This window comes from Amphiprion ocellaris, chromosome 17, assembly GCF_022539595.1.
Source record: "Amphiprion ocellaris isolate individual 3 ecotype Okinawa chromosome 17, ASM2253959v1, whole genome shotgun sequence".
NCBI lineage: Eukaryota > Metazoa > Chordata > Actinopteri > Pomacentridae > Amphiprion > Amphiprion ocellaris.
Genome location: NC_072782.1, coordinates 15438088 through 15455065, shown reverse-complemented (window position 1 = coordinate 15455065; position 16978 = coordinate 15438088). Strand labels below are relative to the sequence as shown.

Below are 16978 nucleotides of genomic sequence, written 5' to 3'. Positions count from 1 at the left end.
AGTTAGTACTTGATCTCTAAAACAGTCAGAAAATGCATTAAACATTAATAATAACTCCTCAAACTGATGTCAGGATATGTCATGCAGGTTACCTGAGCTAAAAAGGAACAAAGAATAAGGAATCAAGATACGGGCAGCTACTTTGGAATGCAGGAACATTGTGTAAATCCAAATTAAAAATGCAGACTATTTAGATATCTTGTGGTGTGTGTTTTATCCTCCGTTTATTGAATTGCTCAGCAGGAACATGTTATCAGCGTCTGTCTCTTACAGATGATTCTTAATTATCCTGTTCCTAACTCTACATCCCATGGAGAATTTAATCGCACACAGTCAGCCATATGTCTCTGTTTACGCAACTTTGGTAATATTCATGTGGAAATATAGCTGGCATGTCTCTCCCTTAACCAATGAGGCAACTCCTACACCATAGGAAAATACATGGATTGTATTTTTAATTTTTTTATGCTTAAGTGCCAAAACCCAACAGGCAGCCAGTGTTCATTAAATTTGATTCATGTGTGAATGTTTAATAACAGTGGTTTGTATGTTTGCTGAAACACCACCATCTAGTGAACATTTAATAAAATTGCAGGATACAAAAAAATTCCAATCTTTATTTGGCAGAGCATCATTACACAGTAATAATCACTCACCAAGGCAGCTGTCAGAGGCATTGCATATGAAAATATAACATCCACCCCTGCTGTATTTGTACATTGCTGTGTTTTATGAATAGGTACGTAGATACTGAAGAACCGAATGCTCACACAAACACACTGCCACCACATGGCCTGATCTCTGCTCCTGACAGGGAGGATTATTTTGGCTTCACCAACATAACACCACACTAAACCATGTCTGCAGTTCCTTTGTTGGGGCCTCAAGCCGGAAACGCTTTCTGCAGACCGAGGCTGTGGTGCGTATTTTTGTTTAATGATGTAAGCTCACATGGCTGGCAAGTTTTGTGTAACTGCAAATATGGCTTGGTATATCTAGCAGATGTTATAGTTAACGGGATCAGAGCTCCTTTTTGAAATGTAATTAACAGAATATTGAGAGGCACATAAAAATGTTCCTGTCACAAAGCTTATGTTCAATATAAACCTCCAGATAAGATTTAGACTCCTGATACTGTCCTTCAAGAAATTACTTTACTGTTATTTGATTTCAATTGTTATTTGGCAAGTTCAAGTTTTGTCATTTTTAGTTCCATGTGCTCCGTGTGAAACAGAAAATGTGAGGAAAAACAGATCTTCAAACAGTCAGCATGTCCACTAATGCAGAGCCCTGCCAATCCTATCTATGAATTTATCCTCAACAGTTCTCTATAGCTTCACCTGAGGTAGTAAAAGATGCAGTAAATGTTTTATTAGTACAAGCTGAGTCAACCTGGAGCTCAGCACGGTTGAAATTCAGAAGTATTGCCCTTGCAGTTTAATTCGCACAAGGCAAACTGCTCTGCGTTGCTAGTGGTATCACACCAGTAAAGGAAATTAAACACCTTGTGTACACATTTGTTCATGCATCCTCCCTCTACTGCTAGACAGATGATCTGTAGGTACACTAAGATCACTCTGCCTGTCTGAATGTTGTTCTTCTTCCTTTGTTAGACCTTGGAAATGGCTTGAAAATAAATCCTAACAATATACGCTTCAGTACAAGGCAGTGCATGACAAATGTACTGTTATCAGCATAGAGAACTGTAATCCTGCAATCAGTATGTTCTTGTGCAAACTATTACTATCATATATTAAACCTGCAAGTCTGCCTTATGCTGATCCCCATCTAACATGTAGGAGCCTTTTATAAACATTTACACACTTTAATGTAGTTATAAGACAGATTTTAGTGTTTCTTCCACTATGAATACACATTTTATATTTTAAAATATATCTGTCTTTCACTATATTATCATTCATTTATACACCAGTATCTAGTCATGGACCAGAGGAAAGTGATAGCGTCGCTGACAAATTAATAAACATTTATGTTTGCTTAAAGCTAAATTACAGAGTGTTACGAGCTTGGTTTTAAATTTTTATTTATTCCAAACTGGCTGACATTAAGTCAAGTGCTGCCAGAATGTGCTCTATAAATTGCACATACTGAGTTTGTTGTCTGCACTTCGTATCCTGTAATAGCAGTAAAGCATAAGCAATAATGCATAATGAAGAGTTCTGACAATGCATGAGGCAAGAAGTGCATGACTCAGAGTGGTGATGTTTCTACAGAGTCACTTATTTTCTGAATACAATCCAAGGCATCTTGATTATCTCACTCACACTACGAAGCACAGGAAGTGTATTAAAACTAACCATTGTTTAAATGGGATGTTTTTACCATCTGATCTGTTTTATAACTGTGAAATAACTGGGAACATAGCAGGAAACAGAAGCATCATTACGTATACCAGCAGCATAGTGCAAACTCGTCAGCCATAACATTAAAACCACTCAGGCTAAGTGTCTAACACTGATCACATTGTTAAACGCTATGTTTTGCTGGAAAACCCTGGATCCTGCCATTTATGTGGATGTTACGTTGACACATTACCAACTGTTCCAGACCAAACATGCACCTTCATTGTAACTGCACTCTCCGATGGCTGCAATGTCCCCAAGCGGAACCACAAAAACTGACTGGGAAGAACTCAAGGCGTTGGCCTGGCCTCCAAACTCCGTAGATCCCGGTCTAATCGAGCATCTGTGGGATCTGCCGGAGCAAGCCTGATCCATAAGGGCCCCACCACATAAACCTCAGTTTTCCAAAGGATCTGCTGCCAACATTCTGATGTGAGACACCACAGGACACTGTCAGAAGTCCCATGGTCCAATGGTTCACAGCTATTTTGGCAGCGCAAGGGGGGCCTACACAATGTTAGGTAGGTGGTTTTAATGTTGTAGCTGATCACTGTACCTTTTTATATAAAACTGCCTGGTCCACTGGAAACTTGGCCCCTTCCAATCTAAGATTTTTCACTAAGTGTTTTCTTTAGCAATGGTATATTACCTAAAATAAAATCTCTGAGGTACGCACAATTTCTGGTGAAAATGCCAGAGTAGAAAAAAGTGTAAATGTCATGTAACAACATTAATTCAGCAGAGTGCTTCCTGAACCCTTCGATCCAAAGGTTCAATCAACAGCTTGCACACATGGCTCAGTTTCCCTGTTTGGCTGAAGTCCATGCTGAGATTGGCTTTGATTTTAATGATATCTCAGTCATCTGGAATGGCTTCATCCATCCACTCCATGTAGGCCAGGCTGCCGTCCTCCACGGGGAAACTGAGGACTTCGGGGTTTGCATAGGGATGCACAGACCTTGAAAGGACCCACAGAACACAATGCAAAGTATTAGGCCATGCACTATACAATACTATAGGGAAACTCAGCAGTAAGAATTTTTGTCCTTTTCAACCTTGACCACTTTCATGTTTATCTTTAGCACTAGATTACTGAATTAATGTAGAGATTTCACCTCCCTTTTTTTCAATTCAAACACCTAAGAGAAGGCTTCACTCAGTGAATCCAAAGTATTATGATGCTTCACAACACACCTTTTAAAAGAAATGGTGACACTACCATAAAGCTTGTCTACATATATTCTATTAGAGTAGAAAACATGCTGTATAACTAGTTAACAGATTAGTGAGTTTAATGCTGTTTCTACAGGTGACAGAAATAAAAGAAATATTCCTGATTAAACCTGCTTTTCATGTGGAATGTGTAAGATCTCTCATCTGGCAATACAAATTTTAAGCGGATGAAGAGTGACACAGAAGTGCATCCACCAACTACTAGAATTTTACATTTAAAAAATCTTTCTTGAGGAAAAAATTAAAAATATTTGCTTCAAAATGGGATCTTTGAGCTGAAGCCTGATACATGGACTAATTGGCCAATTGAATACTATTGGCCTGTCAGGATGCATTGATATTGGCATATTTGTTCTCAATAATATGAACACATTTGTATTGTGGATTTTTTTATTTTTTTATTGTGTCATCAGTTTGTCCTGCAGAGAGTGCTCCAACCTTCTTTACAGCACTCTCAGCAGCACATGTCGCAAACCACATATCACAGCTGAGCACACAGTGGTGCTGAGTCAAGTGTGGTCTTCATGATAAGCTGCTAAGAATTTCGGCTGATATATCGATAGCGTGGATTTTTTTCTTCTTTTTAGCGGTCAAATAATCAGTATCGTCATCAGCCCCAAAAATCCAGTATTGGTCAGGCTTTGGTTCTGAGTAGAAATATCTTTAAAAATGAAGCAACAAAGCCCTCTTAGTATAAAATGCAATTACTCTTACACAAAAAACAGTAAATTAGAAAATGTGCGAGCCACAGCACTTTTTTATTTAATATGGTTTACATTTTAGGGTTGTAATTCTTTGATAGTGCTTCTGGGGAAAAACTCCTGTGTGAAGTAATGAAAATTTAAGCAAACAATAAGGCTTGAGTTAAAAATGACCAGAATTAAAGTTCCTATCTACAGCAGCGCACACAGCCGAAGCATCGAGTTTGAAAATGCACCAGATACAGTTTGCAAAGATCTAAATAGGAATCCTCCCAAATGCATTAAGCAACCTCTTACCTCACATAATCTATGACTTGCTGGATCCTGGAGGTCTTTGTTTTCACCAGCTGCAACAACAATGACATTTCATCTTACACATGTTCTGTTTCAACATGCCTGAGTACACGTTGATCACAAGAGGAGTTTCTCAGCGAGCTTACCATCAGGATTTCGCTTGCATCCTGGATTTCACCTTTCCAATAGTACCTTAAAAAAAAAAAAAAAAAAATCCCTGAAATTATTCAAACTACACTGTACCACTTACTACATGTGCTTGAGGGACTACAGGTGACTAGGGACTGAAAAATACCAGTACACAGTGCAGAGCCTTTAAATTCCATAAAATAAAAGCTTTCATGAAAACCTATATTTTCCAAAAGAACATAACAATCTAAGCCTTGCCCAACCACTTATTATAGCCACTGTGATTTACAGTGATGTTGTCCAACTGTTCCTGACAGGCTTTTACGGTGTCACGAGCAAAGCTGCCTCTGTGCTTTAAACATGGTGTTTTTTGTAGCTTGTGAAATACAGCACATCAAGCAAAAATCAATATTTAAAGCTAGAACATGTGGGATTGTAGAAACATCAAGAGGAAACTGGATTTTGAAAGCACATAACTGGGGAAAAAAAAAAGGAAAAAACACCCCCTTTCCCTAGGTCTCCCTCCAAAGCCACTCCTTCAAAATAGAACAAACACTGCCTGAGTCCAGCTGCACGAGTGTCAGTGGAGAAAAGACTAAAACTACTTCATATCTAAAGTCACCATGTTTGCAAAGTATGCTGTTCAGTCTCCTTGTAGGAGGATAGAGACCACAAAGAGCAAAGAAAGATGCATTCAGATAAATGGATGCAATCATCTGGCAAGTGTGGCTGAGCGTACACTGTAGGTTTAGGTAGAACTGTATGTCGCTGCAACTTTGTCTGCCATTTTTGTGCTATCTGCCCATTAGCTCTAGCAATGTAGCCACCTAGCTTTGCAAAGACCCCAGTGACGCGCAGTGACTGAAAGGGAAGGTAGGCCATCCAATTATATCATGTGTCCCGAATGCAACGTTTGGAAGGATTACTTACAGGAATGTGACTGTCGCAGATGACAAACATAATTACGAGTCATTGATCGTTGTTGGGATGTGCAGAGACGTTCAGTAAATATTAGTCTTGCATATCCAGAACATTCTGCAGCACAAAATGTTTTGGCTGAGAGCCTAATATTGGTTAGAATGGTCTGACTGCACCTCATTACCATTCTGCTATAGGGGAAAAACTCTCACTCCCAATAGTATTGGGTGGAGCCATGCAACGGATGCTGCAACGGTGTCTTTGCAAAACAGTGACAGGTGGAATTGTTTTGGTGGAACATTTTCACACAACAACATCAGCACTATTATTACAATTAATAATTTACTAAGAAAACTAGCAGGGCTGAATTATTGAAAATCCTCCGCAAAATTTGAAATCTTCCCTGTGGTAGGTTGCTGCTCAGAAGTTGTTGCTATTTACTGTAGTGAAGTGGACTCTGAAAATGGAAATGTGTCGATAGTGGAGGGGAAGTAGAAAGAGGTGAAAAATGTGTGGTCAGTAGCAAGCTTATACCGCAATCTACATCGGCTGAGTCAGACTAAGCAAATATAACCACAAAGGCTTCTAGAATACATTGCATGCTCTGGCTTAAAGCATATTTCATGACAAATACCAAAATCTAAGTTGACATTTAAAATTAAATAAGCCAAGGATCTAACTGAAGGTCGCACATTACCTGCGCTCACACACCCTGACTGCTTCTGTCACTGTTCTCACCCTTATCTAACCACATCCTCTATTTTTAGGCTAAATATTATCTCCTTCTAAAGTCTGAGCTTTTCCTTCCTCCTTTTGGGGTTATGCATTAACAGGAAAGCTAATCCATGCATGCAAAAACATGACTGCTTCGAAGGCCAACTGCCACTCAAGCTTCGAGTGATAGGGAAACCGATAAAAGCATTCAGATGTAGCCCATTCACCTTGCAGTTTCCTAGGAAATCAGCTATGCAGCAGAGAGGACAAAAAGAGCGCGTGTTCATTGTATTTCTGTGTCTGCACATGGGAGGGACATAACAACTAAGCTAGGCTTTGTGGTTGTGTGTCAGCTTGCTAGAAATGTGTTTCAAGGCAGGGGTCAAGTACGATTTACATTGTGGAGGTCCTGGAGAGAATGTTAATACTGGCTGCCAGCCGTCTGTCCATGATTGCTCTGAAAAAACAAAACAAAAACAGAAGGGTTGGAACTGAAATGGAAATGAAACATGGAAAACGGTAATAGAAATTAAACACAAACCACCAGCTGTTGATCTGTTACAACATGAAACTGAGCCCCTCATTATGGTGCTCATCAGGCAGGCTGAAGGACAGAACTTTAATGACGTAAATTCAAAAAGAGACGGCATACTTGTTTTCTGTTGCTGCTCAGCTAATATCATATTTTATTACCACCTCTGCAATGCCCCTTCCTGAAGTCAGGGGCTCTGGAGGAGGTGATTTACATACTTGGAAATCGCACTGTGGCTACTTTCTTGACATCTGCTTAATAGAAAGAGCTCATTTGCATGCAGCCAAAATGCCAACAAAGGAGACGAGAGTGCAAACACAGCGCTCTCCTCCACTTGTGTGTTTGACATGATGTATCTCCTCCAGACAGAAAAGTCAAACTTACGCTGGGCGGACTGACTTTAAATTTTTTAAACCACTTTTGACAAATTCTCAAACCACATGTCACAAAACAGAGGCTTGTAATAAACCTCTAGATTAAAGGTAAAGCTGACCATTTTGAGAAATGCTTTCTGTTGAATTAACTAATGGCGAAAAAAACAGCTGCCATTTAGTTTGCAAGAAATCCAGAAATGGAGGGAAATGGCTAGCTTGGCTATATCCAAAGATAACAAAATCAAGCTAGAAGCACCTCTGAAACTCACGATTAAAATGCATTATCTTAACATGCATGTTTTTGTGCTGGAATATTTCATGACCGTGCACAGTGACTTCTCTTTTTTTCACTGCAATGAGGTTGCTAGGCAACTGGAAGTCGTATCAAATCAAACCATGACTTCTGTTGTACAGATTTTTAAAAATTCAGTATAACATGTTAATTAGTCAGTTTTAGAGGTGCTCACAGTGTCTATGCTAAGCTAGCTGGCTGGTTACTTCATATCTAGTCTCTAAGCGTTTTTTTTTACTAGACCACACAATCTGTGCAACTTTCTGACACTCACTTCTCACATGTTTTGTCATGTAGCAGTACCATCTTGACTTGCTCAATCTGCCACTTTCGTGGGGCAATAAATCGCCATGCATGACCTACTTGGATGAACCCCATGACTTTACACAACTGTCTCACGTATGTGACTGAGTGAATGTTAGTCTCCAGCAAAACCTCCCAGTAAAAGTCATGTTTTTGGACTGATGGGTCAGTCGGTTAATTTCATCCTGGCTAGCTGCCTAGAAAGTATGCATAACTTTAACAGGTGCCGTTTCTGAAATGTTCTTTAAATTAAAACATGTTTGTTGCAATTGCTAACTTTGCTTGTCAGCTAGTTACCAATGTGCCTTAAGTTTGTGCTTGGATGTAGCTAGTGTTTTGATCAAACATATTATCTTTTTAGTGGTACTACTAAAATATTTTGGAGTATTTGCTCAGTAGGACCCTTTACCTTCTCAGATAATAGAATTTCTGCAGAGGGAATACTGTCAGTCTTCAGGGGCATCTATTTACTCCTCTGACAGGTCACAGCTGAGATAGTCTGACTTGGTGGATGTAGATTTCGGATGTAAGCCTGCCATTAGCTGTGAATTTCACACAGCTTCGTTAGCCCCTTCTGCTATCTGCATGTTACAATTTTCAAAATGACATTCACTATGAGAGACAGCAGCAACAATTTCTGGAAAGTAAGTCAAGTTTTAGCAAAGGTTTCAAAATATTTTACCAAAAGAACTGCCCCTGTCACTATTTTGAGCAAACACCATCATGTTGTCCAGTTCTTAGCTCTGCCCGAGAGTGTAGTCAGACCACTCTACACGCCACTGCGTCAGAGGAACTATAACGGAGCCCTCTAGATCACCCACTACATCTACATCAGTGTTTTCCTTCCATAAAAACCTTATGTGCAATTGTATTGCTTTTATAGTCCTCTTAATAGTTTTGTAGTACCTCATTCAGTAATGAGGGCAGCAGGATGGTGCAGTGGTTAGCACTGTCGCCTCACAGCTAGAAGGACCTGGGGTTGAATCGTGTTTCTAAATTGTCCATAGGTGTAAGTGTGCTTGGTCGTCCCAGCTAACTTCTCCCTAAGTCAGCTGGGATAGACTCCAGGCCACCAATATTCTAGGCCCGGCCCGTGTGTCTTGTGTACAAACGTGTGAGAGGTGCACATTTGTATTTCCCAAAATGTAGAAATATAAATTTGAGGCATTTGAACTGTATTTTAGAATGAAAGGTGCCCAGTTTTCTCATTTTTCGACACTTTAAAAAGCAATCTGACTGTAGTGACCACTCTTTCCTGTACCTGCCAATGTCCTTGGCTGTCTGTTCGTTGGGGCTGTTGATGAGGAGCACCGAGTGGTGACCTGGTACATAGCTTCCTGTGAACACTGAATGAAGCCGGATCCCGATGGACCACAACCCAGGATACATGGACACAGTCAGGACCAGGAGCTGCAGAGAGTTGGGTGGATGCAAGAAGACAAGACTCCAGTTACGTCAAAGACTTTGAAGAGCATGTTTGTGCCATCCCTGTATAATTACATAGACATTTGGATGTTAAGTGCTTTATATTTGGACGAGAAGGAAGTTATAGCTCAATTTAATTATCTGCAGCACTCTGAAGAGATTGCCATGTTTGGATTGGATTGGATTCAGTATTTATCCTCTTATTATTTGGCGCTGCCTGTCACAGATAAATGAGTATTGGCCTTGGCTTGGACGCACTGACCAATTTATAATCTGTCCTACTTCTCTGTGCATCAAAAGCCCGGCATGACACGGAAATCCTGCACAAATATTAGTGTAGAAAATATAATTTGCCGTAATTTTTGCATCTCGGACCTTCTTGTTGAAGATTCTTTTCGAAGTTTTCAACAAAGAAATGTACGTAAAAGTGCAGAAAATGATGTCAGTAGCTCACCAAACATGACATGAGCAGCACCGAGCGGGAGACTGAGTTGAAAACAGCCTCTTTGTGGCATCGCTGGAACAGGCACTCCATCCTGTTAGCGGCAACAAATGTCATTCCCAGAGTCCACACGGAGCAGATAACACGAGGGACGCACTGTACTGAACTCAGTGTCCCGGCATTTTGAAAAATAACATCTCAGGTCCGTTTTAGCGACGGAGGAACACGCTGGAAACTAATTGCCGTTAGAGGAGAAGTGCATGTCGCTGACAGGTGAGGGGTCGAGTGGTCAAATACAGTGACAAATCTCCGCCCCTTTCGATTGGTTGCTTCACAAGTCCTGCAGCCCCTGTGACCAATCAAATCGCCCGGTTACTTCCGGCTGTCCCGCCTCCAGGCCTCAGTCATAATCGGCTTTGGCGTCTTTACATTCTAAACAGGACTGCTGCACCAGGAAGGAGTGAATCTGAGGTGCCAACATGGAACTGTGACTTCATGGCAACACATGCTTTATGACAGTGTCCCTCAGTGGGGAAAATAATAGGCTAAGTTAATTTTCAACTATTTAAAATAAATAAATAAATAAAAGTTTTACACTACAGTGCTGGGAGGCCTATTTTCACATTTCTACTGGATCATTCCACATTGTCAAATAAACCTAAATACAAAAGTTCCCACCTGACCTTCTCAGAATCAGCTGATTTTATTTATTTGTTTTTATAAATAATAACTTCAGTATATTTAATGAAGCCTTGCACAATTTTTACCTTCACACTATAAGTATTTTCCAAGTAGTAGGCCCTCGAAGTATACAGGGACAGGTCAAAAAATGTGATGCTTTTTAGCTAGCATTCCTTTTTCTTCTTCTTCTTTTTTTTTTTTTAAAAGCCCTTATACCTTCAATATAAGCGATAGCCACATGGCAGTTACATGGATGAAACTGGTAGAGCTCTGTTCAAAAAACTGCATCCAATCTCGGGGTCACAATTGTTGAGCATGTCCGTTTTTTGAGATAGAACACAAACTACTTCTCACCAATTAAGCTGCTTATTTTCTAATATCAGTGTCTCAAAAGAATCTTGTAGAAGGACCTTTTCTGTTTGGAACAGCCTCCCAGAAAAGGATAAAGTCTGATATGAAAAGAACATTTTGGACAGTATGGTAAAATGTGATTGGTTGTGATTGTTACAATTGGTAGTGTGAAAACACTCTTTGTACTGATGTGTGTGTGTGTGCGTGCAGCTGTAACTTTCCACCTTGACCTGTCTGTATCCATCATGTATTTAACCCTTCAGAACCAGGGGTTAATGTTCTCATTCTATTCAGGTCAACACAACTCATACATTAGTTACACAATAAATGGTTATTAATATCAATATTGTAATATGTTGAAATCCAAACACAATCTAAAGTAAAACTCTAAAAATTTTTTAAGCCCCATATTCTCGATAACCAACATTGCGCATCAATGTCATTGGGATATATCATAGTTTTAACTTCAAAACTGCACCAGTTTAATGTCTATGATGCTATATGATAACAGAAACAAGCACTGGTACCCTGGGTGTTTCATCTGTTTTTCTGATTGTTGACCTGAGATAAAAGTGCATTGTGGGTAAACTTTCAAAGGTCATATCACCATGTAGGATAGGTGGTTGCTCAAAACAAGTTGTAGCAAATAAAAAGTCTCATTTTTATCTAAATTTTGACACCAAACTCATCTTCTAGTCATGATTTTGCTGTGTCAAACATCACTTCCTTCTAAAGTGAAGTTAATTACATTGATGGGGCTGTCTGTTACTTTTTGAGACTGTTCATATAACACCAATAACTGTCTTATAAAGTATGATGCATTTTCATAGGCAGATTTCATGGGGGACACATTAAGAACAAACTCCTCTTTTGAAACATGAAACAAGCAAAACACATTTTTATTTTGGAAAAAATACTATACCATTACTAATAGAGGCAACAATCCCCCAGACAGGGGCAGGCCTATTTACTCCAGCACTGTTCCTTTTTTCATTTTTATTCCCAAAAAATGAAAATGAAACATGAGCTCGTACAACCACAGAACCGTAAAAAACCCAATTAGACCCACATACTGTATATTCCATTATAGTTTTGACAAATTGTTATACAAAAACCTAAAATATCTCTGGAATCCAGAAAATGAATGGTTTTGACTCGCAGAACTTCCTGGAAGAAAAACCTCTCGGTATCCCCACTAAATGTACCCCTGACTAAATGTGCTGTTGTACTGTAGTAATACTATTTTATTTCCATTCTAAAGCTGTTTGGGTTCAGGAGAACCTCTGACCTATTTAACAGCTCAAAAATGCACTTAAATTTGATTTATCATCCTGATTCTTAATGGCTTTTTTTAGTGGTATAAAAATTGCACATCAACACAATTATCTAATTCAGAATTTCTGAAGTTTTGTACCAAGCAACAACACAGTGACTTCTGTTTACAGTTCCAAAAGTCCTCATTTGCAAAATATAGTCACTGTAAATACATAGGATTTTCACTGGATCTCACTGTGTGTTTGGTGCTGACAGTAGTTTCCATGCTGCATGATGCTCTCCAAATTCCAAATATGAATTTGGAGTTTTAGAGTAATTTGTATGCAACGGATCTGATCGTTCATTGACCCCAAATATAAATGATGCCATTATGTAGCAAAATATTCTCTGATGAAGATATTTGACATCAAAGCCCATGTGACACATCTATTCTTACTTTATTTATATAATCGATGATGTTTAAGGATGCCCTCGTGAGTATTTTTGTACTTTGTCACCTTCATCAGATTCAAATGAGGATCACCACAGTACTTTTCTACATGCGTTGCTAAGCTCACAAGAAAGGTCAAAATCTATCTGAACAGAAAAAATATTTGAGTTAAAGAAAGCAAATACTGTTACATATACTGTACAGCAATGTGGTCTGTAGAACTCCAAACAATAAGAAAATAAAGCAAAAGTCAACAAAACACTGGGTTAAAATAACATATCGGTACTTTGTCCATCACTGCTGAATAAAATACCTGGACATTAACAGGTTCTGTATGATATTATAGTGGCATGCTTTATAAGGGTAATAATAAACTCTTGTTATGGAAAAGACTAAAAGAAATATAACTATGTGTAAACTGTCCACATATAAAATTTACATTACACAATCACCTCACTATAGCAAATAAAATATTATAAACTCATCAGTCCCTGCTGTCAGTTTTAAACCCTAAAGACTTTAAGCTTAAAAAATTGGAACAGCTGTCAGTCTCCTATGGGAAGTGGCTTACGACCTGTAATGCATGTATATTTATTTTCACTTTAATTGCTGGCTTTTCTGTTTCTGATAAACGGCAAAGAAACAAGCACATGCAAAAATGCAAAACTGCACTTTGCTGTCCTGTTTTAGTTTCTAAATCCAGGATCTCTGATATGCAGATCCTCATTGTGGACAAAAGGACAAACGCAAACACACAGATGCAACATGGGTGTGGATGCAAACACCACAGCGCACACAATGAGCAAAGACTCAGATAAGCCACGCAGAAAAACCCACTACTCTGCTTGGCTGCATGTGAATGAGGAAGATATGGAAAAACGGGGAATTTGGAATCAAAATGAACAACTCGCAGAAATAAACTACACATATAATAAAACAGTTTGCAAAAAATAAAAAAATGATGTCAGCGCGGCGCTCTGTAATTTGTCTGTTGGTCATAAGTTGTAATTACGGCTTTAATGAGGTGTTACTGATAGAAGTCAGTTCATTAAAATAGACAAGTGAGTTCATCAAAGATTTGCATTTTCCAAAAAAAAGCTGTTTTGCTCAGGATGTCCACATGGGGGAGTTGTGGGTTCATGCATTTATCTGCTCTTCATCCCCTCCTTCCAATGTGAATAAATAAAATGCAGTGTTCATTTAGCATGTATAAAACTCTCATCGACTGAAATGAAATGTAAATGCTCCAACACAGCAAGCTGCATGACTCATCCCATCCCCCCCATCCTCCCCTTTTTTTCTTGACCTCTTCCCTGCCAGCTTTGTGTACTTTGTTTTGCCTCCCCCCCTCCCTTCCTCTCCCGCCTCCTTGAATGGACAAGGCAGGGATCAGAGATGGAACAGCAGGTGGCGCCACAGGAGTCACAGCCTCAGAACAAACCAATTTATTTCCCAAGCTCACAAAGACTTCGTTTGAGAGCCCATCAGAGAGCTCCAATAGAGCCACTTAAGCCACTGTTCCCCAACATGAAAGAAGGCAACCAAAATAGAGAGATAGGAAGAAAGCCGAGAAGCAAGAGGAGAGGCGTTTGATCTGCTTGTTCTGGGGCATCACTCGGAGGAGTTCGCTTCCCCTAAGGAGTGCTGAGGCCTGTTTGTCCCTTAGAAGTCTAATGTGGAAAATAAGATAATTTTTATTTCTGTCTTTGCTGCTTGTTTGGTTACGTATAATGAGGCCAGAAGGTCCGCAATAAGAGCAGGGAGGATGAAATGAAGAGATGAGAGGAGGAAAGGTACAAAGGAATCTGGCGAGTGGGGCCTTGCCTAATTTGCCATTAAACTGTGATCGTCTCTTGGTGGGATCAGTGAAGTCGCCTTGCTGTGAAATAATTCTTGCAGGGCGAATTAGGGAGATGAATAGAGAGTGGAAAACAAAGCCGTGAGTGAGGTGTGTGAAGACGGAAATAGGGGAGACGGAAAATGAAAACTCTGAAGGGGCTGCGTACGATTCTAAGTACTCTCTTGACTCTCACTGCTGTAGTCTTCTTCCCTGTGTGGCAGTGTCATTACTGCAATGAATGGGAGGCAGTGAAAGGAGCTGGACACACAACTGGACACGCGGAGGTCAGATAAGTCCTAATGACGGGACTTTCCAGGCTGCGATTACCTATACGGGGCCTCCCAAAGAGGTTAATTAAAAAAGTCATGGGGCCTGAGCAGGGAAGTGTCTCCATCACTGCTGTGGACCCCGGTGACCCCTCTATCCCTTTGGACAGACACAGCCATCCGTCACAGCTGATTCCTGGCCTGTCTGGCTTTTGCTGGTGCCACTGAAATCCCAGAGTGACTTAAAACACAAGTGTATGTAGCAGCGCCTCGACTCTGACAAGCAGTGAGGGGATAAAAAAAAAAGAAAAACACCAGTCGAAGCATCCCCTGCTTGAAGTCCCTCAGGTAATGAAACCTCTCCTCTCTAAAGGATCAGGCAAACACCATATCTTGTCATCTTCTTTCCATTCTTTTCCATGATCTTCTGTTCACCTAAAGCCATTTATCAGAAAACTGAGCTGACTGTCATGCTGTTTGTTTCTCCCGCGCTCTCCAAACGATTGCAAAAGTGGAGAATTTATGTTTATCTACATAGGCACACTATTCCAATCCAAAACCATGGGTAAGCATTTAAAGCTCAATTCTTGCCGTGAAGAGGAACAAAGGGAAGATAAGAGAAGAGACAAAGAGAGAGAGAGAAATGCAGCCTTTTGGTTGATTGGGTTTGAGAGAGGACAAAGAGCCCGGAGCAGTTTTACAGGGAAAAAAAAAGTTCAACATTTACATAAATCTGTTCTCGCGGAGTTCACCTGCAGCAGCGAGAGGCTTAAATCACATCATTCTTGATTGGTTGAGAGGGAGAAACCAATCGTGAGTGTGGGGGGCCGTCGCCGCTACAGAAACCTCTGTGCTTCCTCATTACACTTTCCTCACCGAGCCGTCTGCAGTATAACCATTCCTTGTGCTGACGCAGGTAGAATGAGCTCATTCCCTCTCCATTCACAAGCTGAGTGCACCAAAATTCAGAGAAGGGAGAAGCATAAGTTCAGACTCCAAGTTAGAGTGCCTGCAGGCAATAACGTGGAGGATGAACAGTGGAGACGTAATGGAAGGAGAATGTGTGCAGGTGTGAAAGGGCTTTACATTTGAAAAACAACAACAGAGGAATACTTCTCTCAACTGCAGTTTCCTCTGTGAAATTTCACAAATCCTTAAATGTATTTTAAACATTTTCCAAGGCCGCTGCTATGATTGATGATTCCTGCATTTGAAATAATGAAATGAAATGCACACAAAAACAGTGAGGTGAGGGGTTCTCAGTGATGAAAACTGAGCAGTACAGGTGGGTGCATGGTTGGTGTCATACTCATGCAGAATGAATGCATGGACGCGCCGACACCTTATGCATAAAAATGCAAAACAAACTTCTAAAGCTTTAGGTCTGCAGAAGTTCTGTCTGCAAAGGCAAGGTCGTTTGGAAAAACATGGCACTGGAAAAAAAATCGATGCATTCATTGATGTGCTGTCCGATGCAGATCAAACTTCGACCTGGGTGTATTAGGACGTGTGGGTGTGTGTCTGGGAGTGTGTGTGTGTTCGTTGTTACCATCAGAAAGTGGCATTATGGAAATGCTGGAATCACCATGAAAAGGGCAGCCAGAGGCATGCTAAGGGCAACCTTTAATGTAGAGCCAATAATCAGGCAACCAACTGCCTTCGCTCCTATTTACCCTATTTATGAGTCACCCCGAAACCTGCAGCCACTTCTTCTAATCTCTTCTTCCACCTCTTCATACTCTCTGGTATGGAAGGAGCAAATTCTGTTCCTGTATTAACTCTTTTCCACCACGGCCTTGTTCAGCTCGGCTTATTATTCAGACCTTCACTGCCAGTCAGCTGATAACCTCCCAACAGCTGTGAGCAATTAACAGGAGCTCGCCTACTGTACAGAGTCCACAGAGGGGAGCATCCCTTCTGAGCCAGAGGAGAAACAGAGCAGTTAAGGTTAGGATAGAACAAGGAGGCAACGGGGGAGAGAGACAGAGAGAGGGGAGGGATGGACAGAGGGCCATTTTGTGGTCATTCAAAGGGAAATCGATGCTAATGAATGGGTTGGTTCATGCACTGTGGTGATAAGGAAATGACCAGCTTAAAAGGATGCTGCAGGATGTAGAGTGTGTGTGTGTGTGAGAGAGAGAGATCAGAAACTGATAAGGATGTTTAGTATCACAGATGAGCAACCCACTTCTGCAAGGTAAAGCAAACACAGGTGTCCTGACCCATTAGGAAGTGCTCTAAACTAAAAGTCCTGGTCAATATCCGGGGTGTTGTATCAATTAAGCGGCTCTAACTGTTTTGTTGTGGTTCAATGATGCAGCAATAGAGATAAATCTTAGTCTCTGATTAAAACATTATTTGCCAAAATATATAAAAACCTCTATTTGTTGATTAATGGCTTGTAGCATCTTAGAA

General features: G+C 40.3%; 1 protein-coding gene across 2 annotated transcripts; it reads right to left on the bottom strand.

Moving 5' to 3' along the window:
* Positions 1-597: 597 nt before the first annotated feature.
* On the bottom strand, positions 598-10000 carry zgc:63972 (protein CutA homolog). 2 transcript variants are annotated; one of them, XM_023291118.3, is made up of 6 exons: positions 9733-10000; positions 9115-9263; positions 6750-6809; positions 4738-4783; positions 4595-4644; positions 598-3321 (listed from the first exon to the last, which is right to left on the bottom strand). In XM_023291118.3, the coding sequence occupies exons 1-6, from the start codon at positions 9835-9837 to the stop codon at positions 3219-3221; spliced, it is 513 nt and encodes a 170-aa protein (XP_023146886.1). In that variant the 5' UTR covers positions 9838-10000; the 3' UTR covers positions 598-3218. The 2 variants fall into 2 exon arrangements, with proteins under 2 accessions (XP_023146886.1, XP_023146887.1); XM_023291119.3 differs by lacking the exon at positions 6750-6809.
* Between the last annotated feature and the right edge of the window lie 6978 nt (positions 10001-16978).